General features: G+C 34.9%; 1 protein-coding gene across 1 annotated transcript; it reads right to left on the reverse strand.

Moving 5' to 3' along the window:
• Nucleotides 1-583: 583 nt before the first annotated feature.
• Nucleotides 584-2,616, reverse strand: LOC112188885 (E3 ubiquitin-protein ligase RMA1H1). The gene is made up of 2 exons (XM_024328116.1): nucleotides 2,367-2,616; nucleotides 584-1,493 (listed from the first exon to the last, which is right to left on the reverse strand). The coding sequence occupies exons 1-2, from the start codon at nucleotides 2,599-2,601 to the stop codon at nucleotides 661-663; spliced, it is 1,068 nt and encodes a 355-aa protein (XP_024183884.1). The 5' UTR covers nucleotides 2,602-2,616; the 3' UTR covers nucleotides 584-660.
• Nucleotides 2,617-27,185: the final 24,569 nt, after the last annotated feature.

A 27,185-nucleotide genomic window follows, 5' to 3' on the forward strand; every position in this document is an offset into this window, starting at 1 on the left:
TTGAAGGTCATCGAGTTATAATATCTACCAGTTTTTGACTGATTGGATCTATTCATCTTTTGATACTTGCACCCATCATAGTTCTTAGCAGCTCTATGCTTTACTAGTGTCGGTTAATTTTTCCATTTAACTGTATTTGTATATGTTGAACTCTAGTTTGGTGAGCCGAGCTCTAGTTTCATTATTATTTTATTCCTTTTATTGGGAGCTTAGTTTTGTGTGGTGTGAGGCCTTCGCTGAAACCTTCCTCGCCTCCATATCAACAAACCACGCTGAAACCCATCTCAATTTATTATTTTGGCAAAACTACGAGTTCTAAAATATGAAAAGAAACAATTGGAGAAGAATATTAAACAAGAAGCACAGAAGTCTTAGTCTTTTGGCCGGGAGTTGAAGTGCAAGTGCTTCGAAGAGACCATTTATATTTTTCTATTTCTTGGAAGCAGAGGAAGCACATAACGTCAATGAAACTAGAGGTATCAATTCCAAAAATTGATCCTAACTTTATCAAAAAGGAGTCCGTATCAGATCTAACCGGGAACACACACACATGCAACCTAGACATAAATTAGGCAGCCGATCATCTGGTTGAATCCGCATATATTTCATATTCATACTCATTTAATTTACATGTATACGATGAGCAACGAAAAACTCTGCTCAAAACAAAATTAGGCACAACATAAAGCAACAAAACAGAAAAAAACACATTCTGTTGAGCGACTTATCAGCCTGCAATACATGCCTTCTCACCCTAGGACTAGCGCTGCCAGCAAGGTTATACGAATTAGGGTATGTGTAGACATTTGTTATCGAGTTACCAAACACCCTAGCATACACCATTTCACCAAACAAGCCGACCGTCGGATTTAAGACTTGTGTTGCTGTATCACCAGGACCATGCATCGGTAAAGCAGCAGCTGCATAACTACCTCCTTGAGTGCTGCTCAGTTGGGATTGATAAGGATTAATCCGGTGATGGAGTTGCTGAGTTCCGTAAGGGCTGGTACTTGGGGTTCGTGGTGTGTCAACCCCGCAAGGAGCGAGAGGTCTTTTTGGAATGACTATACCAATATTGGGAGCCTTGCCTTTAGATGGCTTCGTGGGCTTTGTTGTTTGACCACGACCATAGAGTGGGACTAGAGAGGATTCGGAGACTTCAGTTTTGCAAACAGGGCACTGTGGCTGTTTTTGGTTCTCTTGGCTTTCAGAAGACGGAGTCTGGAACTGAATCCACTTGTATATGCATGGCCAGCAGTATAGATGGCCACACAGGGTCACCACCGGATCGTGCACAGAGTCTAAGCATATGCTGCAGTCAAAGTTACCACAGGACTTGTTTTCAGACTCTGAGACCTCGGAAACAGGATTCCATTTTCCAAATGAACATTTATCGTCTCCAATGGAGTTGGACTGGACCACCGCATCTTCAAAGTATTGCTCTGTTGCCATCTTAATGGATTGGGGTAGATGTATTCTTGAGTTGCTTAAATCTGAAACATGGAAAAGAGAAAAGGGTTAATTAACTTGACATGATTGGGGGATCTCAACCACAAGCAACCAAAGTAAACAAACAGAGAACCAACGCGAAAAACGGAAGTTGAGGTTTTAATTGTACAAGATAAGTCAAGGTGCTGTAGAAAAATTAAACAGATAATAGATCAGATGGATTAGATTTATCTATTATAATCTATCCTTCTAGAAAGACTAGCACAAGATTTTCCATTCTCTAATGGGGATACTGGCCCCCAACTAAGTTTTTGGAACAATTAAATATCAAGCTTGGACTACCAAGATTTAGAAATTGCAATCTTGTTACAATCAGAAAATTCCAACTCAAGTCTATTTCAGATGAAAGTATGTGAGAAAGCTTGACACATGTAGATTAGGTGAGAATTAGGCACAGCTAATTATAAAAAAGTTTATATGTTCAACTGCTTAAAATGGATGGGGAAAACCTAACAAAAGTATTTTTTTTTTCTTCTAGAACAGCACCAAATACCAAATAGAGACACACCAAGTTGATATCAAATTGTAAATCATACACTTTTGTATACCTTATAGGATTTACTTTTGCAAAGAACACACTGACTTATGTTTCAATCATCATATAAAAGCAGAAACCAGAAACTGCAAAAATTTTGAGCAAGATTGTGCGATTTGGTTCGTTCTAAGAGCACGAAAAACCCGACCCTCTTCGATTTCTTGGAGTCCAAGAGTCCCGGAATCACATACTCAAGAATCAAAATAAAGTAGCAAATAAGAAAGAAGAAAACCCAGCCAAAGAGCAACAGCCAAATATATAAAAGAAGTAACAGTCACAAATGGGGTGTGAGTGAGAGAAAAAGTTGATGTTGAATGCATACCAGCAAGAGTAGAGAAGTGGGTTTTGTTTGTGAAGGCGTAATAAGAGCTTTGAAGCTTCAACGGCGGAACACAGAGAACGAGAGGCTTGAGAAGAACGAAGAACGGAGAATGGAAAGGATGATAGGAAAGAGGCAATGGGGTTGCAATATATATAGAGAGACAAAACATATCACGTCTCGGGAGAATAGATTTGTTATTAAATTTCATAGAAATGATAAATCCATGAGGAGCCATCACTTTGTTTAGTTGTTATCACTTCGCTCTCCACGCACGCTTCCGGCTTATCTCTCCCTTGGAGTCTTGGTATGCGATAAGTTCCAACACCACCCTCTCTCCGTTGTTTACGTGGCACCCATCATCCATTTTTTTTCTTTCTTTTTTTCTTTCTTCATTGCCTTCTGCGTACATTTCTGTTGCCCTTTTCCCCCTTTATTTTGACAGAAATATAAAGTAAATTTTCATGAGGGGACAAAAAAGATTCCCTTAAAGTGTTTACAGTTTTATGATAAAAAAAAATTTTAATTTTAATTTTAAAATAATTAATTTTGAGAGTCTCTACAAATTCTTGTAATCAACGTATCTACAATTTCTTATAATCAATTGCAAGAAATATTAAAAATATTTATCTCTCGCAAGTCCTCAATTTCTTGGAGAATTCAACTGCTAGTTTGGGACATAAGATTGTGTGCTCAGTTTGATTATAATCTTTAGACTTACTTTTAGAGAAGTTAATTCTTTAGCTAATCACTTGACTTTGATAGCTTATAATCATCAGAATCTTAAAATTTGGTTCTTTTGTTTACTGGTTTCGTTGTCCCTAGCATTCTATTTGAATCAACTGAGAATGAGTGTAGTTTGTGGTTTTGTTTTGTAAAATAAAATGCATCAAAATAAAATGCACCATGTTTCAAATAAATCAAATTGAACCACTTTGCAATGCTTGTCAGCACTTGACAACGAGTATGGAACACCATCTCTACCTCTCAAACACTCTATCTTCTTCTAGTCTTGTCATGGTATCAACTCTCAGGTCACTGTTGTCAATGATGTATTGATGTATTGATGTATAGGGGATGATTTCGTCTGGAACACAAAAGTATACCCATCTTTTTGACCGGGGGCAATCACGGGTTATGGGGAATCAAAAATCGAAGCACTCCTCTATCAGAAATTTGCATAATAATTATATCATTTATATGCAACTTGATAGCTTGACTCCGTCAGCAATCTATCTTCTAGAAGCAAGTGCATTATGCGATAGATTATATGTATGGTGCTATTAAATGATTTAAACCCCAACAGTGCTATTAAATGATTTAAACCCCAACAGCACAGAAAGGAGAAAATAAGAATATTGTTATGATTATTCAAGTGCTTCCGATTACAGTTGTCCTCTTCCACCATCCATACCACTTGTATACTGTATACTTTGTTTTTTCTTTGATGGCTTTTATATTTCAATTCTGTAAACATTTAAGACAGGAAACGGGAAGCCAATCGCTTCAAACCCTAAAACAAAAACAAATGCATATACCAGTTCTACAAGCACTGCATACATACATACATAGTTGTATACGTACACCACAAACCCCAAATAATTAAAGGCCATTAGTGACAAATGAATCATTTGCCGTCCAATGATAATATTTTCTTATGATAAGTGATCATCATTCTTGCATCTAGTTGAATTTGCAATTACTCTTAATAGTTGACCATTTAGTTTCTTTTAGTGGTTGACATAATTTTCCATGTATCTTCATGCCACCATTTGGTAGAGAGTCAATGCCGTTTACATGTAATTTTATTAATGAATTCTTGGGCTCCCATTATGAAGTGTCTTTTTTTATTCCAAAAAAATAAAAATAAAACTTTGAGGTAATTCAATTCCTGTGTTTTTCACTTTTTCTGGTGTTGGTATCTCCTATTTTGGAATAATTAAAATAGAAAAATTCCTATTTAATTATTAAAATAGAAAAATTCTGTCTAACAGTTAATAAAAAAAGTGACATTTTTTAATTGGTAGCGACCCAATATTTATACGTGGATAATCCGATAATCCTATGAATCAATTGAAGTGGTAGAAGCTAGGCACGAGCCACGAGAGAAGAGAAACAAGTAGCATTCTAGCAAGTAGCAAAGGGGCTTTGAACCAGTGTTCTGGAAGCAACTCCGAAGTCGTCCAGCTGAACAGATGTACGTATGACCTCCTGACATGTGGCCTGCTGATAGCAAAAACATAAAGCCAATAAAATATGTACGTGTTCATACGTGGAATGAGATGATTGATGGAATGAATCCAATCAAAGTCAACAAAATATAATCTTCTAGAAGGAGAGTATATATAAATATGTGTTTTATAAAAATAAAAAATAAAAAAATAAAAAAGAGCTTCCCCCACAAATACTGGTAATAGTAATTGATGGCCTGATGTGTCTGAGTGGGACGGTTGATTGGAAGTGCACAAGGAGACAATGGCGGTGGTATCAAGTTCAATGTTGTGGTCTTTGAGCATTGAGTGTGTGTCGATCAGTCTTCATTACGAGGCTGACTTGACGTCCACAATATTTCTAGATCCATCCTCCACTCATCTTCGCTCCACCTTCGTCTTCCACTAATTCCTCTTTTGGTGATGAGAAATTCTGTTTGGTCTCCAAGCTTCTCTTCCTTTTGTTCTATTAACAAAACGATAGTATATTAAGACAAAAAAAAAAAACTACATATATAACTTTATTTGTTTCTAAAGATAAAATTATAATTTAAAATACGGAATCTTAATCTTAAAACTAAGCAGGCTTGGGATGAGTTTAGGCTTTTAGATTTTATGTGGCCAAAGGTAAGTTAATTTGTCAATGAATAGATTGGTTAGAGTAATGGTAGGTAAATCACTTTTTTGAGTATCACTTGCATCCCAACTGATGTGGCAAAAAATCTAACCTATCACAGAATTTCATTAAATGACTTAGTTGTGTCACATCAACTACCACATAAAGTAGGATGCATGTGGTACTCAAAAAAGGTGGTTCACCTAGCATTATTTGAATGGTTATGAGTTTAGTGAGATATGTGATAGGATCATAAGAATAATGAACACCCTATTTGATACTCCTAAATAGGGTTTGCTGGGTTTGCTTCTTCTAAAATGGCGAAGGTACTCCTCAAATGATCGGCATGAATGAAAATTTGATGAAAAACAGTATATTTAACAAACAAAATGCAAATACAGTTAATAAAAGAATTTGGGTGCAAATTTATAAGGTGAAAATTGACAAATTTGGTCAAATTAAGAATTTAAAATTGTATTTACACCGTAGATCAAACGCGTCTTATACATTATATATACCGTGTCAATTTTGATGAAGTAATCTGATTGAGTAGTCTAGTATTATTATTGCCGCAAAGCCATATATAATGGCAAACTAATAATGCAGATGGATTAGTTTATGATTTAAGCTGTCAAAGGATAAACGACCATTGGAGGCCGTAATGCCGGAGTACTGCATCTGTAACATGGCAACATACAAATTTAATAATCGAGTCTTCTGTTTGTATAGACAGAGTCGGCCTATAATTTAAGTTATCCATGTAATTGCATACAGTATCCTGCAGCTTATGCATTGGGGTCATATTCCTTGTACCTATTACAATTCTGAAACTCACCACCGCTTCCCATTCCTATGTGGATCTCGGATCAAATTGACCTCTTATCCCTTCTCTTGCACTCAAACTCATAAGGAATTATATTATCTTAGTAATATAACATATGCTGGGGTACTTAATATCAATAATGCTCCTAAGCTATGAAATTATTCAAAGCGAGGTGTTAATTATGCACTTCATAAAATACTAGTAGCGACCGGTAGTTGTTTGTTCATTACTTAATAAAAGCTTCTAGAAACTAGAAACCCTTTGCCATCCTCTATTATATTATTTTGAGAGCAACCTAGCTGATACGATGGAATAAATAGTACCTAGCTGATACGATGGAATAAATAGTAGGAAAACCACTTCTCCCTTCTTCTTTTAGTTCTTTTGCATGGACTCTAGGAAAGCTAGAATTCTTATCAATAGATCCGACTAAGTATAAACAAGGTCGGAATCAGGATTTGTATCTTAGGGGATCGAGATATAAATTAAAGGATTAAATTATGTTTAGTCCATGTACTATGACCCTTTTTTCGTTTCAGTCCCTGACATTCTTAATTAATCTGAAAAGTCCTTAACGTCAAAATTTCTGTCTGATTGGTCCCTCTCGCGTCAAATTAGGAGTTGACCTTAGGTGAAATGTCAAATATGCCCCTCTGTTATTTTTTTCCTTTTTAATTTCTTTTTTTCTTTTTAATTTCTTTTTTGCTTTTTCTTCTTTTTTTCTTGTTCCTTTTTAATTTCTTTTTTTCCTTTTTTTTTTCTTTTCGTTTTGCCTACTTTCTCCTTCCTCAACCCACCAATCCCATTCCGATCAAACTCTACAACCTATCTGTTTCTCTCCCCAAATTGAAACCAAACCCAGTAAAGACCTAGCTTGGCAGTGTAGAGATAGACATCGAACAAAATCAAGAGGTTAGGAGCTGATCGATCACTTCTTCACCTTCTTTAATTTGACGCCATCTCCCTCTGTTGGGATCTGCCCTCGCCTCCATCGTCGTCGACGCCATCTTCCAAACACAAGCAGATCCCAATCAGCTCGGAAATTCACCGCTAAACCACTCCCCTCTTGTTTTCACAGCCTACTTCTCTCTCTCCCACTCAAATCTCACTTTCTCTCTCCACATCAAGCCTCAATTTGGAAACTTTTCATTGAAAAATACCATTTTTTCAGCCCCTGAGGTTTTTGGGTCTTGCTCAAAATGGTGATTTGGATTTTGAGTCTGGTTGAAATGATAGTTTTTGATGGCCAAGTTGACCAAAACCAGAAGTGAAGAAGAAGAATAGTGATGGAAAAGAAAAATGGTTGTCGGCGTGGAGAACAATAATTGGGGTATCGAGTCGATCTGGATTAGTTCGCCGACGTGGCGCTACCGATGTAGTAGGATACGATGGTCATTAAAAAGGAAAAAGAAAAGAAAAAGGAAAAAAGAAATTAAAAAGGAAAAAAGAAAAATAAAAAAAGGAAAAGGAAAAAAGAAATTAAAAAGGAAAAAGAAAAAAGAAAAAAAAAAAAGGGCTGCCGGCGTGGAGAACAAGAATTGGGGTTTCAGGTCGATCTGGATTGGTGGCGCTACCAATGCAGCAGGATACGATGGTCATTAAAAAGGAAAAAGAAAAAAGAAAAAAGGAAAAAAATAAATTAAAAAGGAAAAATGAAAAATAAAAAAGGAAAAGAAAAAAGCAAAAAAGGAAAAAAAGAAATTAAAAAGGAAAAATAACAAATAAAAAAGGAAAAGAAAAAAGAAAAAAAGGAAAACAAGAAATTAAAAAGGAAAAAAGAAAAAGAAATAACGAAGGGTTACATTGGACATTTCACCTGAGGTCAACTCTTAATTTAACGCGAGAGAGACCTATTGAAGGGAAATTGTGAGGTCAGGGAGTTTTTAGATTAAATTTGAATGTCAGAGACTGAAACGATGAGAGGGACAAAGTACAGGGACTAAACATAATTTAATCCTAAATTAAATTTGCTAAATTAAATTTGCACATATAACAGAAATTTTGGTAGTCAATCCTTTTATTTTGGAAAAAAATTAAAAGAATTCTTTAATCAAAACTATAGTATCATGTTAAGTATTTCGTCATTAAGAAAAATTTATTGAACACGTCCCATAATCACAATTGGTGCTATTCACACACCCTTTTTCTCTATTCACACACCATCTTTATTTTTCTATTACTTTAATTCAATTTTCTTTTAAAAATTACCCTAACTACCCTTCCTTATAATTATGTTTCTTTTTCTTTTTTCTATTTGGCAAGTTAATTATTCTCAAATCTTAAACCCTTATTTTCCCGCAAACACAGAGGACATTAAAACTCTTTTCGATTCCCTCTTTTCTTTTTCATCAAAAGCTTCTCTAACATAGTCATTCTATCTCTCTATTATGATATTTTGAAGTTTAAACAAGAAACTTTTGACCCATCTTTTGAGAAAAATTTTACATTTGATTTGCAATGGAGTCATGGAAAAAAAAATGAGTTCAGTGATCATTCGAGCCCCTTTGAATCCATTATTCCTGGTAAGATTCTAACTGAAATTATTTGGTGTTTTCGAATCCATTGAGCAACTATAGAACTTTACAACAGGCTAATAATGATGACCTTATGATTATAAATATGATTTGTTCTACTATATTATGCTAGTAGAACATAATTTTTTCCTGACACGAAGATTGCAACTCATTGCATTGAATATTATGTAGAGCATCTCCAAATTTTGTGTACATTATCAGCTGCAATGTGGAAGCTTGTGGCTGAAGTGGATAAAACGCTGATTCCATATATATTTTTTTTTTCAATTTGAGGATGATGCACCTAGATTAAGAGTCATAAACAAACAAGCATTGAGTTTAGTACTTTGCAAAGTATGAGAACAAACTTTACAATTTGGATTTAGTTGGGTGAAGGTGATTACCAGGGAAGCATATTCTTTATCTAATAATAAAGGTCTTTCTACTTAATAAATGTATTATTCTTCCTTCATTTATAGGTAAAAAAAATTGAATTATTGTATAATGATGTTTGATTCATGATTGAATTGCCAAATAGAAAAAAGAAAAAGATTTACAAGGGAGGGTAGTTAGGGTAATTTATAAAAATGATTGAATTAAAGTAATAGAAAATTAGAATGGGTGTGTGAATAGAGAAAAAGGGTCTGTGAATAGCAACACCCTTATATATTCAACAACAAAAAAAACAAAATTCATTTTAACACCAAAAAATGTAGAAATTAATAACAAACCAAATATAGAGAAAAATATAGAGATAGAAGAGAGAAACAGAGTATGGAGGAGGTAGAAGTGTGTATTTCATTCTCATTAGACCCCTTTATATAGGAGTAATGTTTACATCATAAGGACATAACTAATGAATATTTATAGCGGACAACCACATTTATATAATATTTATAACACTCCCCCTTGGATGTCCACCACTAAATGATATGGTGTTGGACGCGCTTAATGTTGCCTCGTCAAAAACCTTGTCAGGTAACAAAAAACCCAGTGGGACAAAAACAACCCTGGTCGAAGGAGAAAAAGAGTACAACGCGCATATGTCCTAGGTAGCATAATTTTGAATGCTCCCCCTGATTGTTGCAAGCTTCAATCATGTATGTTATAAAATACATGCACCATATATATTAGATATGGTGTGTCGATAACATAGGTGAGACCATGTGTGCCTTGCATAAAGGGGACTCATCATGAATTGCAATTCCTGCAAAAGTTAGGGCATTACCAATAAAACTATGATGTTTTTAATGAATCTTACCTAACATGATAAGAGTAGAACCAATTTCATATGCTCAAATTATAAATAAAGATATTAGTTAAAGAATAACAATATAAATGAACAACAATTGACACATTTACCTTTATTCAATATTCCGAGCATTGAAATTTATGTATGACATACTTAGCCATAAATATCAATTTGTGTAATTGATAATTTCATATGGGCTCAATATGAGCTCTAGATAAATTCATAACTTCGTGAAAGTTAGAATATGTTGCAACATTATGAGTATGATTCGAATTCGATTTCTTAGTCTTGTCATAGTACTCATTGAGGCAATAAGTCACTTTGACCATAATTGAATGAGTATGTATGAGCTTTAGACTTTTGATTCCATGAGTGAGCTTTAAGCTCATTCATTCATGGACTTGCCTTTGGCAATATGAATCGGTCAAGGATTTGATTAAGCAATATGCATGCTTATAATGACACATTTGGGGATTTGCTTTTAGCAATTTTCCTTTAAGATCTTCATATTAGCCAAGAACAACATGCCATAAGTCTCTCGTCAATATAATAGCTATATGTAACACTGTACTTATAGAAAAGCTGTCGCTTGGAGAAGAATGCTCATGTCTCTATAAAGAGAATTGTGTCATAGTGATTTCAATTCACTTTAGTACACCCTCTTGTATTTTAGGGGTTATAAAGTCAAAATATATCATCACGTTTACAATATTCAAATGCATTGGAATTGCCTCTTTCCAATTTGGCCAATATTATAATTTGTTGACGTACACATCGAAACGTGGTATAGTATACAGCCCCTGATGATTTTCAGTATCGCTACTATAGATGAGATATCATCAAATTTCGATCTCACACATTCATATATGCATGCATTAGCTATAATAAGCTTTGTTGATATCAAGTACCCTTGCCTCTTTTAGGGCATTTGTTGTCTCTCAAGGACAAATTAATTAAAGAATGTGGATCTTTGTATAACCTCATGAAAAGTGTTGTAGGGCTTGTATAATATTCCCTTATAGGGAGCTTGAAACATTGGACTTGGTGGCTATATTTCACATAAATTCACGCCATTACAATAGCGTTTCCTCCCCCTAATGGCGGGAAGACTATCTAGTTTGACCATTCGCAAAATATGCGTGCAAAAAATTGGATTTATGATATCCACTGGGGATAGCGAGCGCAAACCAAATTTTAGGTAAAAAAGATAACGAATTAAGATTTTTCTCAAAATTAAAATGAGACATGGTGGATAGATATTACACACCAATGCATGTCGTTTTTCATAAACGATATTGATTGTCCTATTAAAGTGACAACTCGCAAATATGCGATAAATTATAATTTCCATGTTAGGATGGTTTGCAACTGTTGTTGTATTATACAACAATGTAGAGTATGTATATAGATGAGTCTACATGACATAGTAATGACACATTAGTCACGCCAAAATAAATTAATTTGGCTCAATGAAAATTTTAGTTCATGATACAGTATACTGTAGTATACTTATAGTTGATTAATACAACTTAATTTAGGTGAAAATTTCATCACCAAATATATGCAATGATATTCCACATAGGTAATATAATACGAGCTCAGTTGGAGCTGGCCATCAATCAAGATCTGCAGCTCTTGAGATGATTGTTACCTTAGCTTTTTTAAGCATCAATTGTGAAAAACTATCAACAATTGCAATGGATCATGTCCATAGTTGCATTATATGCATTGATAGGAGCATTTTAATGTGACGTTTTAACTGCATTTCCCTACATTTTTCTGCGCCATTTCCTTGAAAAATCCCTGTTTTGGGAAGTTTCCATTCTTTGATTGGGAAAGTTCCTTATTGTAGAAAGTTTCCATTTTTGTAGTTTTCATTTCTCATTTTTAGCAAGTTTCCACTTTTCAGTTTAGGAAAGTTTCTATTTTTCATTTTTAGTAAGTTTCTATTTTCATTTTTTTAGAAAGTTTCTATTTTAAGTATAGTTTCTATTTTCAGGACCTCCGAGCTAGAAAGTGGAAATGAACGCACGAATGGAAAGAGGAGCTTGCGAACATCAAGACGAGCAAATGTGAGAGGAAACGGCCCACACATTTGAGCAGAAATGAAGAAATAAGCTTTCCTAGTCCAACCAGGAAATCCTACGAAATGGAGGAAAGCTTCCCTAGCAAGTTTCTAACGCAACCATGAAAAAGAAATGGAAAAATAATGTGTTTTGCGTTGGAAAATGAGAAGGCTTGAAGATGAAGCAACGAAGCCCAAGAACTCTTCGGATTTTCGGCAAATTGGATCAAGGCCCATCAAAGCCCAAACCATTAGGGTTTGTGACGCAAACCCTAACCCTTAAAGATGTTTTGCCGTGAATTTGCAAGAGAGAAACAAGGAAGAGGCGTCCAAAAATCAGAAATAAAAAGGAGATTTTCTAGGGAGATTTTCTAGGTTTATTTTTATGGAAATAAATCAAGAGATAAACCCTAGAAGAATCCTAGCCGTCCAAGCCAAGAGGAAAACAAGGGAATGCCGTGCAAACCCTAAGGAATTCGGCCAAAGATAATGAAGAAAGAAGCTAGGGTTTTGCCGTGAGGAAAAATCAGAAAAACAAAGAGATTTCGTGGAGATTTCTTAGGGAGCTTTTAAAGGAAAGAGAATATTTGTTGAACACAAAAAGCTCTCAAAGGATTCTAGGTTCGTCCCCCTTTGTTCTCTAAATATATTGTTGCCGAAATTGTTGAAAGAAATCAGAAATTATCTATGTATTTCGGCAAGAATTATTTAGGGAATAAATATTGGAATTTTGTGATTGGTTGCACCACTTCATAGGGCTTATGTGGCAAGAATTCATTGGAGGAAATTATGTGGAGGAAGCAAGCAATAGCCGTGAGCTTTTCTAGGGTTTTGGACGGCATGAAGACCTAGGGGCCGTCCCCTATATATTCCTCTCTTCTCTCAACGTCAAGGAGTTGCTAGTTGCATTCTTTACGTTCATACACTTTAGAAAAAAATCAGAAAACTCTATAGCCTAGCCGTGCTCCTCTCCATCCTCTAGGGCAACCACGAAGTGCAAGCAAGGCCAAGGAAGAAGAAGACAAGCCGTGAACACCATCCATCCTCCACCTTGAAGATTGCTTTCGAAATTCAAGAGACCACATCATCACTTCATCCATCTCATCTTCATCACGGTGTAATCCGATTATCCTTGTAACTTTGTTTGTATTTTCGTTGGTTTGCCTTAGTTGACACATATGTATGAACAAGTTTTGTTTTCTGAAATTTTATGATTAATTGTTAATTTTCAGATTCATATATTGTGATTTATGGTTGCTTTTGTGTAAGTGTTTGATTGAATTTGCATGATAGAAATCGTTTGTATGATAATCTTGAATGGTTCGAAACATTTAGGGTTTTTATGTGAATGTTGCTACGAATTTGAGAACATGAATCAACTTTTTGGTTTTGTGTTCTTGAATCAATAAGTAGTAAAGGTTTTGTACAAAAACCGAATTTAATCAAAGGAGATTGCAATTAGGTGAACTTTTTCATACTAAGTTGCACATTTGAATTGATAACCTTTCTAGATGCTTAATGCGTTAAACATGTGTGATTGACTAGCTTTCTAGGGCTTGAATGCATGTTTGATAGGATTAATTTAGGTGCTTTCACTTAGGTTAATTAGTATTGAAAGTAAAATATGGGAAATTGTTTGCTTAGAACGTTTCACATGATCAATTCCTCTTGCATGACTATGATGAACAATGATGAACTTGAATTAACTTTGATTATATGTTTCGATTTGATCCTTGTTCTTGCATTCCATTTGTATTTTTATGTTTTTGCATTTTAATTGTTTTCTTTACTTAGTTTAATTTCCGAAAACCAAAAACCAAAAATCCCCCCTTTTTCGTAAATATGTATATACTTTGTTATATTTTGTAAATATTATACTTTGTTTTAATTTTAATTGTTTAATTGTTTGACAATGACAGGTGTACCCTCAATCCCCGGAATAGAACGATCCCTATTTACTTTATACTACTAATGACATTTCAGGGTTAAATTGGTCGCCCCAAAAGCGACACCAATTTTTGTGCATGCAAGACAACTATGTTTGTCATTATATTTATCATGAACATTCATGGTTCAAATGGAATTTATTAATGAACACGTTGTTCAAATTATTGTTTGACACTAAAAACGAATGTCAAAATTATATATTCAAATTTGAGTCTGGGACAGTTGTCCATATGGGTATAAGCATATATTCCAATAATAATAGATTTAGAGACCATAGCCCTTATACTCAAAACATTTGATTTGAGTCTTCACAATTAGAAGCATGTTCTAAAAGTGGAGTGAACAGATATTCACATGTACTCATAAAGAGAAGTGACAAAGGTCCTGACATATTTGGAGATTAAGAAACAAAAGGTTTCGATCTATTTGATTGTATAACAATCAGTGGAGGAACTTTAAGTCCACATGTAATTGGATCAAGAAACATGTAGTTTCGATCTCATTATAAAGTGACAATTTTATATTAAATTATCAGATAAGATAATAAGAGGAAATTAAATTGAAATTGTCAAACTCATGAAAATAGATACCTCGATTCTGTTGAAAATATAATTGATATTGTTGATATCAATTGGTGAGTAATAGAATATTCCAAAATAGAGACAGATTCATTTAGAGTCATTAATTGAAACATGCATTAATATAACATTATAACAAAATAATCAATAAAACTGTTGTAGTCTAATTGGTTAGGATATTTGGTTCGCATCCAAAAAGACCTAGGTTCAAGTCCCAACGATGGAAAATAATTTTGTTATTTTTCACAAACGACATAATCATATGAGGTAGATATAATCATAAGTAATAAATGTTCATTATGATCACATAAAATGAATAACTATGGTGAGTAATATATAGAATGAGTTACTTATAACAATAATTACCGGAGAATGGTAATAAAATTGATAATAAAATGAGTTATTAATAACAATAACTACAAGATAATGGCAATTAAAAATATTATCATGATAATTATAACTCTTGCAAGAAATTCTCATGACAAATTCGGTTATGAAAGAATTGTAATAAATGTAATTTAAGCATAATAAATATGATTAAACATATAAAGATAATGAAACATAATTATGTTTAATTGGTGCCAAAACATAGGCTTAAAATGACTAAACAAAATATATAGAGACAAAAAAAACGCCTAAACATAGACTTAAAATTTATCGGTGTCAAGAAAACCGCCGCTGATCATGTAATCAATATGTTTTCCATTGTCCACAAAAAAAATCAGAGACTTTGAGCTTGTTATCTTCACTGACAGATTCTCCACATAATTTTAGTTGGGAGGTAATCATATGTTTAGTGGAATTGAAAATCAGTGACAGATTTAAAGTTCTGAAGGTGCAAAACGCGTCCATTCATATCGTGCTCTAGATAGAACAATGGTTTTCTGGTGAGCAAATCGATCAGCCAATGCTTGCCAAATCTCAAGTGGATCTTTCACCGTAAGATAATCATCTTTTAAGATCTTATCAAGATGATAACGCAAGAAAATCATAGGCTTGGCGGGATCTTGCACAAATGACTTATTGTCAACTTTGATGGCATTTTTAGCATCAAATAGTTATTGCCAGAAATTTTAAGAGGATCATACTCCAATTTTGTTAGATGCGTCATCTTTCTACAAACAGAAAATATGAGATATATTATGATCCATAATTATTAGAACAATATGTTCTATGAAAAATTCATATATGAAACAATGGTTTCAAAGAGTTCATAAATATGAACAATGGATCCCATAGGGAACACACAAGAAAAACATTCGTGTGATGTCTATAGAACCATAGGTTCTAAGACTACTCGGTCAGAGAACTCGAGTCTTGAGCAATGGAGTATGTAGTTCTCATTGTCGTATATGAAATATAAATTTTCAACAATTATATTATATAAAAGATACATACAAATATATGTAAATGATCGCATAAAGAAAATTGATATTCATCTAGGAGAGAAAGAAGAAAAACTCATAGATCATTAGCCTTGGTCATAAGCAACTATGTTGCACCATAAGGCTTGCGGATCATCATGGAGTTCAAAGAAGAAGAAGAAAAAAAAAAGAGCAAATTCGTGCTGATAACGTGTTATAAACTAGAGAAAAATATAGAGATAGAAGAGAGAAACAGAGTATGGAGGAGGTAGAAGTTTGTTTTTCATTCTCATTAGACCCCTTTATATAGGAGTAATGTTTACATCATAAGGACATAAGTAATGAATATTTACAGTGGACAACCACATTTATATAATATTTATAACAATATGATTATTGTGTGCTTTTTTCTCTTTAAACCTTCATTTCAAAGTTCAAACCCTATGCATCAGTGGGGAAGTTTATTATACTTGGAACATTTCAAGTATTTTGGTCTGACTAACCAACCAAACTTAACATGTTTCCTCTTTTTGTTATGTTTTAACGTATGTAGGATTACATTGTGAGATTGTGGGTTGAGAATTTGAGACGGTCCAATCATATGAATTAACAAACGAGCTGTGTTTTAATAAGCTCAAGTTATACATGAAAAATACAAGCTACTAACGAGCTTAACGAGCCGAATATATCTTAGTTCAAGCTCAGTTCATTTTTTTGTCAGGCTTTATAATGAGCTTAACTCAACTCATTTATCTAACTAACATGAGCCGAACGAGCTAAAAACAAGTCAAACACGAGCTGTATCGAGCCTATTTACAGTACTAAACAGCTGGCTTATATGCAACATTTCTGTTTATACATCTTATTATTTTACATTTGGTGCAAATTTTGTTATAGGCTTCCACTTGAATATGAATAAAAAGAAAGAGGCATAAGTGTCATTAACCACTATTTTGTCAACTTTCTGCATATTACCAAAATTATGAGTCAGCATATGACTGTAACTGTAACATTAAGTCACGCCCTGAATTTCAAGCACAGTTAATAAATAAATAAACAAACATAAATGCTCCGGGCATGATGGTTCAGACATCAATTCAAATTACCTGAAAATTTTTTCTTAAAAGAACAAGTAAACAAAGATGCCATGAACCCATATTGTCAATACGTACTCATTCTTTAGAGTCATATATTACATTACACTAAGTTTACAGATTAAACTGAATCTACAATTCAATAAGTAAACAAACTTACCACACTCACTACACAGCGGAAGACTAACAAGTTCCTAAACCTATAACTGGAACAGCAAGATAACTCCCAGCTCCAATCATGTTCACCGTAACCTGTAGGATAAACCCCTTCACCATCAAATAGTGATCTGGGTTGCAAACAACAAAGTCGGTAAGCTCATGAAAGCTTGTGTGAGTAAACTCAAAAACAACGAAATAGAAACACATGCTTAAGTCATCTCAACCTAACAAAATCGATGTGCAATTATTTTGACAAAGAACATCAAGTTCATCTCCTACAATATCATGCTCACATAAGTTAACTAATAACTAAAAACCCACATGCATGCTCTGACTCTCAACTTAGCATTTAGTTTCACAAAACTTCAATTACATAAATCAAGCTTAAGTAACATTTTAAAAATATTTTAAAACGTAACAGTCTATAATCGTCCTTCATTTGTCTCAACAAAAGTAATTGTCACCTTAGTAACCTTTCAAAACATTTTTGTCTCAACGATAAACTCCAAAATCACATTCATTTCCTCTCAATAGAAAGCATTTGTCATCATTATGACATCTCAAAATCATTTTGTCACACCCCTGATTTTTAACACAATAAAAATCGATATATAATCCTATAATTATACGTGCGTGAACGTTTAGTCATCAATATCAAATATTTGGAAACTTTTTCCCCTTAAACTACACACATATTGATACTCTAAACCTACTGTGTCAATATTGACCCGCTTCATAGAGTAATATATTACAAAAGCTTACGAATTAAATTGCCAACAACAAGATAAAACGTAAATGCTCCTTAGAGCTTACTACAACGGAAGTCCAAATAACGGTAAAGTCACAAAAATGGATTCCTACCATAAAGCTGCAAAGGCGCTACCTCAGCTTCAGTCCCAATTATCCTACCCTGTAGGATTAACCCCTATACCGTTTGAATGGTGCACCGGGTTGCTACACAACAAACCAAGTAAGCTTTTGCAAGCCCGTATGAGTAACTCAAAACAGTCCACACAACTCACATAGAAAACAAGGAAAACAACTCACACTTTGATTCCTTAAAAACACGCAACATAGAAAACAACTCACTCCTTGGTTTCTATCAAAGCGTAACATAGAAAGCAACTCATACCTTGATTTCTATCAGATATAACATAGAAAACAATTCACACCTTGAATTCTATCAATCGTACCATAGAAAGCAACTCACACTTGATTTCTATCAACCGTACCATAGAAAGCAACTCACACCTTGATTTCTATCAAATAATTAATAAGGAAAACAACTTGCACCTTGTCCCCTTAAAAACAGTTAATAAAGAAGCAACTCACACCTTGTTCCCTAAAAACACGTAATCTCATGAGTTAGATATAACCAATTCTCATTACCCCATGAATCACCTATATGGCAGACAGACTAGAGCTCTAACTGAAACTTAACCACTTGTCCGGCCCAAGACGTGATTACCTGATATTCTGCCTAAGGTCATAGACCTTTGTTCCTCAGGCCGCACAGTCCCTTGGAGCAAAACATTTAAAGAAGTGGCACAGGACTCCAAATGTTACATAAATCACAACGCTTTTCAAAACAATCGAAATCAACATTTCCATAATTATTGTTTTCCGAAAAGCCATAACACAAAACAATAAAAAGCATCATTCCATGCATATTGTTTTCATAAATCCATAAACCACCAAAACATATATATTTCACGTAAATATATATATATATATATTTATATATATATATATACGTAGTCATCCTCTCAGGAATGCCTACTAATACCAACTATAGTTTGCAGTTAATAAATAACTCTCCAAACAATAAGGGTATTCCGTTCAATAATGAACCTTGTGAGATTACTCACCTCGAAACTCCCGCTGCGTCTTCAATAAAGAACAAAGCAGCCAAACTGCAAAACAATAATCCAAGGATACTTCGTCAAGTACCTAATCACAATCTGTTTCCACTTAGTAACAATTCACAAACGATTTAATTCCGAAACCCCTGTTTTGAACTAAAATCCCCAAAGTGATGCCAATCGAGGCAAAACCACATCCGAGACCACCCAATGTCTCCATAATACTTCTACGATCGATATATCAAAATCACAAGTTGATCGGACGCTCAAATCCTCACGGATCGAATCATCAAACAGTCCGAAACAGTAAAAATCACAATATATTCATACGATCTCCAAAAATAACGTATTATATATCAAAACGCTAGTATCGATGAGTAGATGATATATAAAACCAGAAACCATCCATTACATGGCCGGAAGGCAGCCAAAACGCTTCCACAGTCGGTGGTGCAACCACCACAATCACCACCGGCCAAAACTCAAACTAGATTAATCCAACCATCCAAAATGTCAAGAACACCAAATAGACCAACTTTAATACCTGGGGTTCAAGCCAACACAGCCTAGATCGCCGCCTATCGCCACTACAAGCCGCCGTGAACTGTTCACTTTGAGTTGATCCGATTCCAACGTGAATCGATCAAAACAAACACCATGGATCGCTCACTACGAACTCACCACTGGAACCATGAAGTCACAATGTCGTCGAAGCTACGTTTTCTGACCGGGTCAGAAATCACCAAACTGCGCTGCCTTGCTGCGCCGCACAAGGTGGATATAGCCGCTAGAGGATGGCACAGAGACGACCGGATGGAGGAGACGAATTGATCTGGAAAGTTTCGTTATAGGAGACCGCCGGAGCTCGGTGGAAAAGCCGGGTCGGATCTCCCTGATCCGGGTCGGGTCAGTCGAAAAACAGGAGAAAGAACAGAGGATTTCTAAGTTTCCGGAAATGGAAACTTACCAAAATGAACATAGTAACTTTCCCGAAAGGGAAACCCCTATATGTAGTAATTTTCCAAAGTTTCAAACGCTCATAACTTTTTCATACGAACTCCGATTTCCGCATTCCACATATCCACGAACTCATATCGACGTGCTCTACAACTTTCGTGAAGCAACATTTCGGAGAATCTCAACATATAAAAAGTCAACCTTGAACCCCCCCCCCCTTAAATCCACACTTTTCGAATAAAAATTCGTCTGAAACACTTCTGCTCCGCCCACGAGCCACGAAACCATCCAATAACAAAAATTTAGATTCCAAAAAATCCTCGAAAAATAAATGCGAATTTCCGAGGCATCACACATTTCACAACTCAATGCAAATCTCAATCACAATTGTACTCACAATTTAAACTAAGTAAAATCAGTAATCCCTGCATAGAAAATTAGTTTAGGAAATCACCTCAAGCAGACAAACCAAAATCATAATAATCCTTGCATATAAATTAGTTCAAGAGATTACATTAAAATCAATAAATAGAAATCATAGTTGATAGGACCCACCCCGAAATCTTATCCTAAAATAAAAGGTGGCCCTACCGGGCCCACTTTCCGAGAAAATCATACCGAAAATTTGGCAGAACTTCTCCTAAAAGTGGACAACCCAAAACCTGTTAAAACAAATTTATACTTCTAAACAAACCTCCAAAAACTCCTAGAGCCACCCTGCTCCCAAAACTGAACAACTCCACAATTTAGAGTCTTAAAATAATCCAAATATCTCATGTTTACAACTAACCCGTAGTTTACAATATTAACACAGAAATCTCATGGTTATTAGAGCAGTCTAGGAACAAAGAAATATGATACATAAAGTAGGTTAGCTAGTAACCTACAGATGATAAATGGCAGTGATGGTGCTAAGCCTCAACTCCTAAGCCGAAGAGCTACACTGCGAACTGGGCATTTGAAACCAAAGGGCCCAGGGGGAAGTAGATAAAAACGTTAGTATGAATGGACAAAAATAAGTAATTGTAAATAAAAAGAGATTTTATACTTTCCCACATTTATTTCTTTAAAAGTCCAATGCATGCAACATTTATAAATTAAACATATTTCTCGCAACACGAAAATTCGTGAGAACATTCCAACCCCACTGGTTAAGAAAAATCGAACTAGCCCCGCTAGTCAAAATAAATATAAAGTATGGGGAAGAAGTTATCACCATATGTATAAGGGAGCCTCCGAAGCTCTTGAACCTCCCAGGTTCTGCTCAACTCAGCTGCAAACACATAGTAAGTGGGGAGGAGTACAAATAGGCTAGCTAGCAATAAAATAAAACTACCCAGGTATGGTGAGTTAAAAATCTATGAAAATTGAAAATCAGTAAGGCTTCCCCAAAATCTCATGAGAAAAAAAAATTTCTAATGACGTGGCCCCGCACGCCAAAATATTTTCGAATTAATAAATCAATAGGTGAGAAATAATAAATAAATCTAATTCCAGAATCACCTCGGAAAGACTTGTCAAAATTCAATAAAATCATAAGTCTAAAATCAAGCATAAAAATTTCCAATCTGAAAGCCAAATCAATAAACTAATTCAATATTTAAAATAGATTAATATGCTCAATAATTTAAAATGATAATTTAATAAATTCTTAATTAAGAAAATAATTGCATGTATTATTTAAAATCAAACGTCCACTCATAATATACGGCTAAGCTTGCCGTCGATCCGAAACCTCCTTGTGAGAATCCTCCTCACGTCCTGTACAATGCAACACTCATAAATAACTAAGCACAGAACGAAATTCAAATTTACGTCAAATAAAAACCGAATCCTAACATCGCCTTTGTGCCCCGAAGCCTCCAATCTTCACCACTAATAACAATTCAATACTTTAAACATTTTAGGGCAAAACCGAGAGAAATCCGACGGTCAGATTCTCATAAATCACTAATCGAAAATCTGAATTCCGAAAAATTCACAATCGAAACAAAACTCCTCCAATTTCTACCAAACTCGCAATTACATATTCTAAAACTCACAAGTAATTTATCTAGCTAAAAACATAAGCTAAAATCCTGCCTTACGCGCCTCCACACGCCACCCACTATGGCTGCGTGTTGGGCCCACGTGCCCCCAGTAACCTCCAAACTAGAACCTCAAATCTACGTACAACATCATCTCAACATTTTAAACGCTTTTCTCAACTACCACAAAGCCATAAAACACCTAGAATTGCCGAAAAAACAAAGCAAACGGTAAACCTCGATTTGTATAGTACCCAGAATTTCAAACCTTCGATTCTTCCTCCAGGTTTTGAATCGCTTCAAGAGGTTTGGGGAGCTTCAAGTGCGTCTCAAGGCGCTTCTATGAACACTGCTTTCATCCCGAAGGTGGTCGGATTTAAGAGAAACGGGCGTTGACCTCTTTCTGCACTAGTAAACTTCTCGGCCTTGGTTCACCATTTTCCGGCCAAAACTCCTTGAGCTACCACTGCAGGCTTGTCCAGGAGGAGGAGTCGTGTCTAACAAACCTGGTGGCATGCCGTCAGGTGGCCGGAGGGCGGAGATACGCCGAAGAGATAGATAGTGGAGAGGAGAAAGAGAGAGAGAGAGGGCGCGGGAGGGAGGAGAGAGAAAGAGAGAGAGAATCCAATTACAATTCCTATATAGTTGATTTTCTATGTCATGAGAAACAAGTTGATTATGTGAAACGTTAAAAAGCAAACAATTTCCCATTTTTTACTTTCCTTGAATATTTAATCTAAGTGAAAGCACCTAAATTAAACCTATTGAACATGCAATCATAGTCTAGAAAGCTAGCTAATCAAGAACACATTCAATGCTTAAAGAACAAAGAAAAGATGTCAACCAAAGTGCACAACCTAGTATGAAAAAGTTCATCTATTTGCAATCCTCCTTAGTTAATTTCAACTTTTGTCCAAAGCCTTTACTACTTACTATTTAAGTTTACAAAACTATTAGGTGAATTGTTTACCTAAATCTAGTACCAATTACATGCATATATCCTAAGTTGGCCACCAAAGAACACATACATGCAAAAGTTTTCTATAATCCAAAATCAATCAAGCAATCTCACATAAGCAACATATAAATCAACATAAAGAAATCACAACTTTATTTCAAAACATATAAACGGGCTTTAAACTTTACCCTTAACGTCATGTTAACTAGAATTCATAACTCTACGAATCAAACAAAGGAAAAGAAAAGAAAGTTTGAAATACACCATGAAAGATGGATGACAAGCCTTGAGACGAAGAACTTGAAAATCCTTGAAAGCAAGCAACCTTCTAGGGACGACACAAGGGTGGATGGTGGCTAGGATCTTGATGTATTGCATGACTTCTTCTCTTCCTTGGTCGAGACGCAGAGCTTCTGAACACTAGAGAATGGAGATAATTTTTCTAATGTTTATTTTCTGAGGAAGAGAAGTGTGTGTAAAACGTCCAAGGAGAGAGGGTATATTTAGGGGGACGGCAAGACTTCATGAATCTTCTTTTAATATCCCCAAGAATTATCTAGTCATGCCACACAGTTTCAGCCAATCAAATAATGCCACGTAAGCCCTGCTGCTTCATCCAACCAATCAGAGGCTTCCAAAATTAAGTAAATTAAGTCCAAAATTCTTCAAAAGGATATTATTGCCGAATTTCCCAAGATTTTATCTGATTTTCTCTTAATTTTAGGCCAAAATACTCTTGAGTGAAAATATGAATGAATCTGGACTTGTTTTGGACCTTTTCTCCCTTAAATCTCTCCATGGCATCATTATCCTTGATCCTCTCTTGATTTTCAACGTTAACTTCATGATTTCCATCCATTTTTCACGGCAAAATATATATTCTCCCCAAAAATATTTCTTTTACATCCAAAAACCCTAAATCAAATTGGGTTTTTTCTCATTTTGCCGAATGTCTCATTTAATCTAGAATGATCTTGGGTCTTCATGCGTCATCTTTAAGCCATGTGGTCTCCTAGTGCCTTCAGGACTCCTCACATTTCCCCATTTTTCATCATTTTTTCCGACAATGCTTACTGGTTGACTTAGGAGTCTTGCTTTGACAAAGTTTCCTATTTTGAACAGGATTTCCTGGCTAGACCAGGAAAGCTTCATTTCTTCGTTTCAACTCATTTCTGCAACCCTTGTGCCTTGCCTTATCCATCTCCAACGTTTTCTAGCTTTTCTATCTCCTTTGATCTCATTTAAGCTTCATTTGCTCCATGAGATCTAAAAATAGAAACTTTTATTAGACTTATTAAAAATAGAAACTTTCCTAAAGAAGAACGATTTATTTAAGCAAATACCTAAGTAAATATGAGGAAATAACAATTAAAACGTCGCATAAAAATGCTCCTATCATGAGTGATAGGTCAAAACCTACCATTTCAAATATATACTAAATTACCATGAACAGTAAGTTTAGTTTTTCACTTATAACTTTCGCATACGAACTCCGATTTTTACGTACCATATATGCACGCGCTTGGTTTAACGTCCTTTATGATTTTCATGGAGAAAATTTTCTCAAAAATAGATCCGAACAAAAAGTCAACTTTTACGGCCACTAAAAGTATCGAACAAAGTAAAAGGTGAAAGTAATTGTCGCTAACCATCCAAATTACTAGTAAACCGGTAAATTTAGGTTCGTGATGTAACAATAGTAATTCCTACATATAGTTTTGTTTAGGAGATTACATAAAAACCAATCAATTCAGAAAATAGTAATCTCTGCATATAATTTAGTTCAAAAGATTATGAAAGAAAACAATACACAATCATCCATTGATAACACCAATCACCACAACATCAACCACTCAACAATAAACTACATCATTTACACAAAATCATCATGCAAACCATCACACATATCACCATATTGGTTGACACATGAAATTGTTTCCTCATCTCCAACAAGCTCAAAACAATAATAAAATCATTTCTCAAATATTGTTTTCTAAACTCAAAACCATCACCAAAATCATACCTACTTCTTTCAAAACTGTATTTTCTTTCCAAATTCATTTAGTTTCCTCAACATCACATTGCATTACGATAGTAAAGCAGTAAACTACACACAATTCCACCAAGATATATATATATATATATATATATATATATATATAGACACACACAAACATGTAGTCATCCACTCAGGGATGCCACTAATACCAATTATAGTTATGCAAATTATCTTATTCGAAAATCATTTTATAACAAAATATGGTTTTAACTTACCCATGAACCATTGACGATCAAATTCATATATTTCAAAACAAATATTTATTTTGATAAATATGATTTCCCATGCTAACAATTAAATCCACTAAATTAAAACATAACTAATTTAATAACCGAGACAAGCACAAAATTATCCAACTCCACTCACAAAATCCAGTCAATCACATGTTTGATTCGACGAATGGAGGCTAAAGGAGCAAAGAACTGCTCCAAAGGAAGCCAAACGTGCCGCAACAAGCGGCTGTGGGTGAAGCCCACGTGCCGCCGACCAACTTCAAAACCAAGAAAATCATCTCCACCCAACTTCAAAATACTTTCACTTCACCCTCGAAACAACTAATCGCACAACAACCAACTTAACAAATTTCAGAAATCACTCCGAAATTAATAACTAATTTATGAGATATTACACATTATATAATCTATCAATCCCGTTACCCTGGTCACCTACTGACTATGGAGCATTTGCTCAATAACCATTAGATCTTACCCATATTAATCTAAGGGTTGAGAAATAATTGCTCCACTTAAATTAAAATATATTATTTTACAGATATTTAATCACTTTCAATTACTTTATCATCTTCCATAATTAAAATTATTTATTGATCTCAACAGTCAATCTCCTAAGTCTTCTCCTCTTCTCACAGTCCCAAAACAAATTTCAAAACCCAAATCGTTCCCGTCGGTGAACCATGTCAAGAACTTGATGTGTTACATCCCGAACATAAATTTATCGATTTATTAGTCATTTGGACCGTAAACTACAACTACTTTCACTTTTTACTTTGTTTCGATACTTTTTGTGGCCCTAAAAGTTGATTTTTTGTTTGAGTCAAAATTTGAGAAAATATTTTTCAGGAAAGTTGTAGAGGACATTAAATTGAGCACGTGCATATGTAGTACGTAAAAATCGGAGTTCATATGCGAAAGTTATGGCTTAAAATGTAGAAATTACTGTGGTAGATTTCCATTTCTGGAAACCTACCTTGACTTTCTCTCTCTTCCTCTCCCTCTTTCCCCCGCGTCGGCCACTCTCCTTCTCCCCTTCGTTTTGTGACTTGATACACATTTACGCAGGCATACGTATCATTGTCAAGATAGGGAAATATTATGCCCAAAGTTTATCGTACCACGGGGATTAGTGGCTAACCCACAATCCTTGGGTAATCGGAAATAAAGACACTTTGGAAACAACGAAAAGAAAAAGAAAATAAATAAAAATTTTAATCTAAGACACCAAGCCTTAACAATGCTCGGCTTTGATTTTCACCAAAGCCTAATCAAAACTAAGAGCCTAGCGATGAATATTTACAATGAGTTGGAGTTCAATATTTTGAGAGTTGATTTTAGATTAGCAAAATGTAATGAAATGTAAAGCAATTAATAAAAATGAAAATAAATTAATAAAAGTGTAACCAAATAAATGGGAATGTCGGGTGTTAGGGAGGTTCCTTCACCCAAATTCTATGTGTCGGAAGCTAATATAATGTGGATGCAAATCCCTACTTTGGCGGTAGTCGTATCCAAGGCGGTTCAAGGCTCAAGGACCGAAATTCCCTTTCTTGGTATTCCTACTCCGGTTCAAGGGTCGTAGGAACTCACTTGGCATGAATTAGAGCCGGTTCAAGGGTCACTAATTCACATCAAGAAGCGTAGAGATCGAGGAATTAGACTACTAAGCGACCCACCCGCGCAATCACGCAACGGGTGTAAATCACCATGCTTATAACCCCTCTAATATGAAATTGAAGGTTTCTAGCTTAGGAATTAGAGGGGCTCAAGCCCCTAACTCCATCCTAGACATGCACAAAATACACACCCTAGAGTTGACTAGGCTCCTAGACATGCATTTTAACCCAACAAAAATAGATATAAGAGCAACTCCAACAGATTCCCTATATTTTGATTTTTCTCTACTTTAGGGAAAAATAAGCCTCTTTTTCTCCAACAGATTCCCTATAACTATCTCTATTTTAGAGAAAGTGAGGAGAGAGAAAACCAAATTCTCTATATTTACAGCAAACTCCAAAATTTTAAAGAATAATATGGAGATTTTATAGATTACTGTAAACTAGGGAATGTGTTGGAGTTGGAGAAGAAAAATAGGCTAAAGGTTT

Source organism: Rosa chinensis, chromosome 2 (assembly GCF_002994745.2).
Source record: "Rosa chinensis cultivar Old Blush chromosome 2, RchiOBHm-V2, whole genome shotgun sequence".
Taxonomy (NCBI): Eukaryota; Viridiplantae; Streptophyta; class Magnoliopsida; order Rosales; family Rosaceae; genus Rosa; species Rosa chinensis.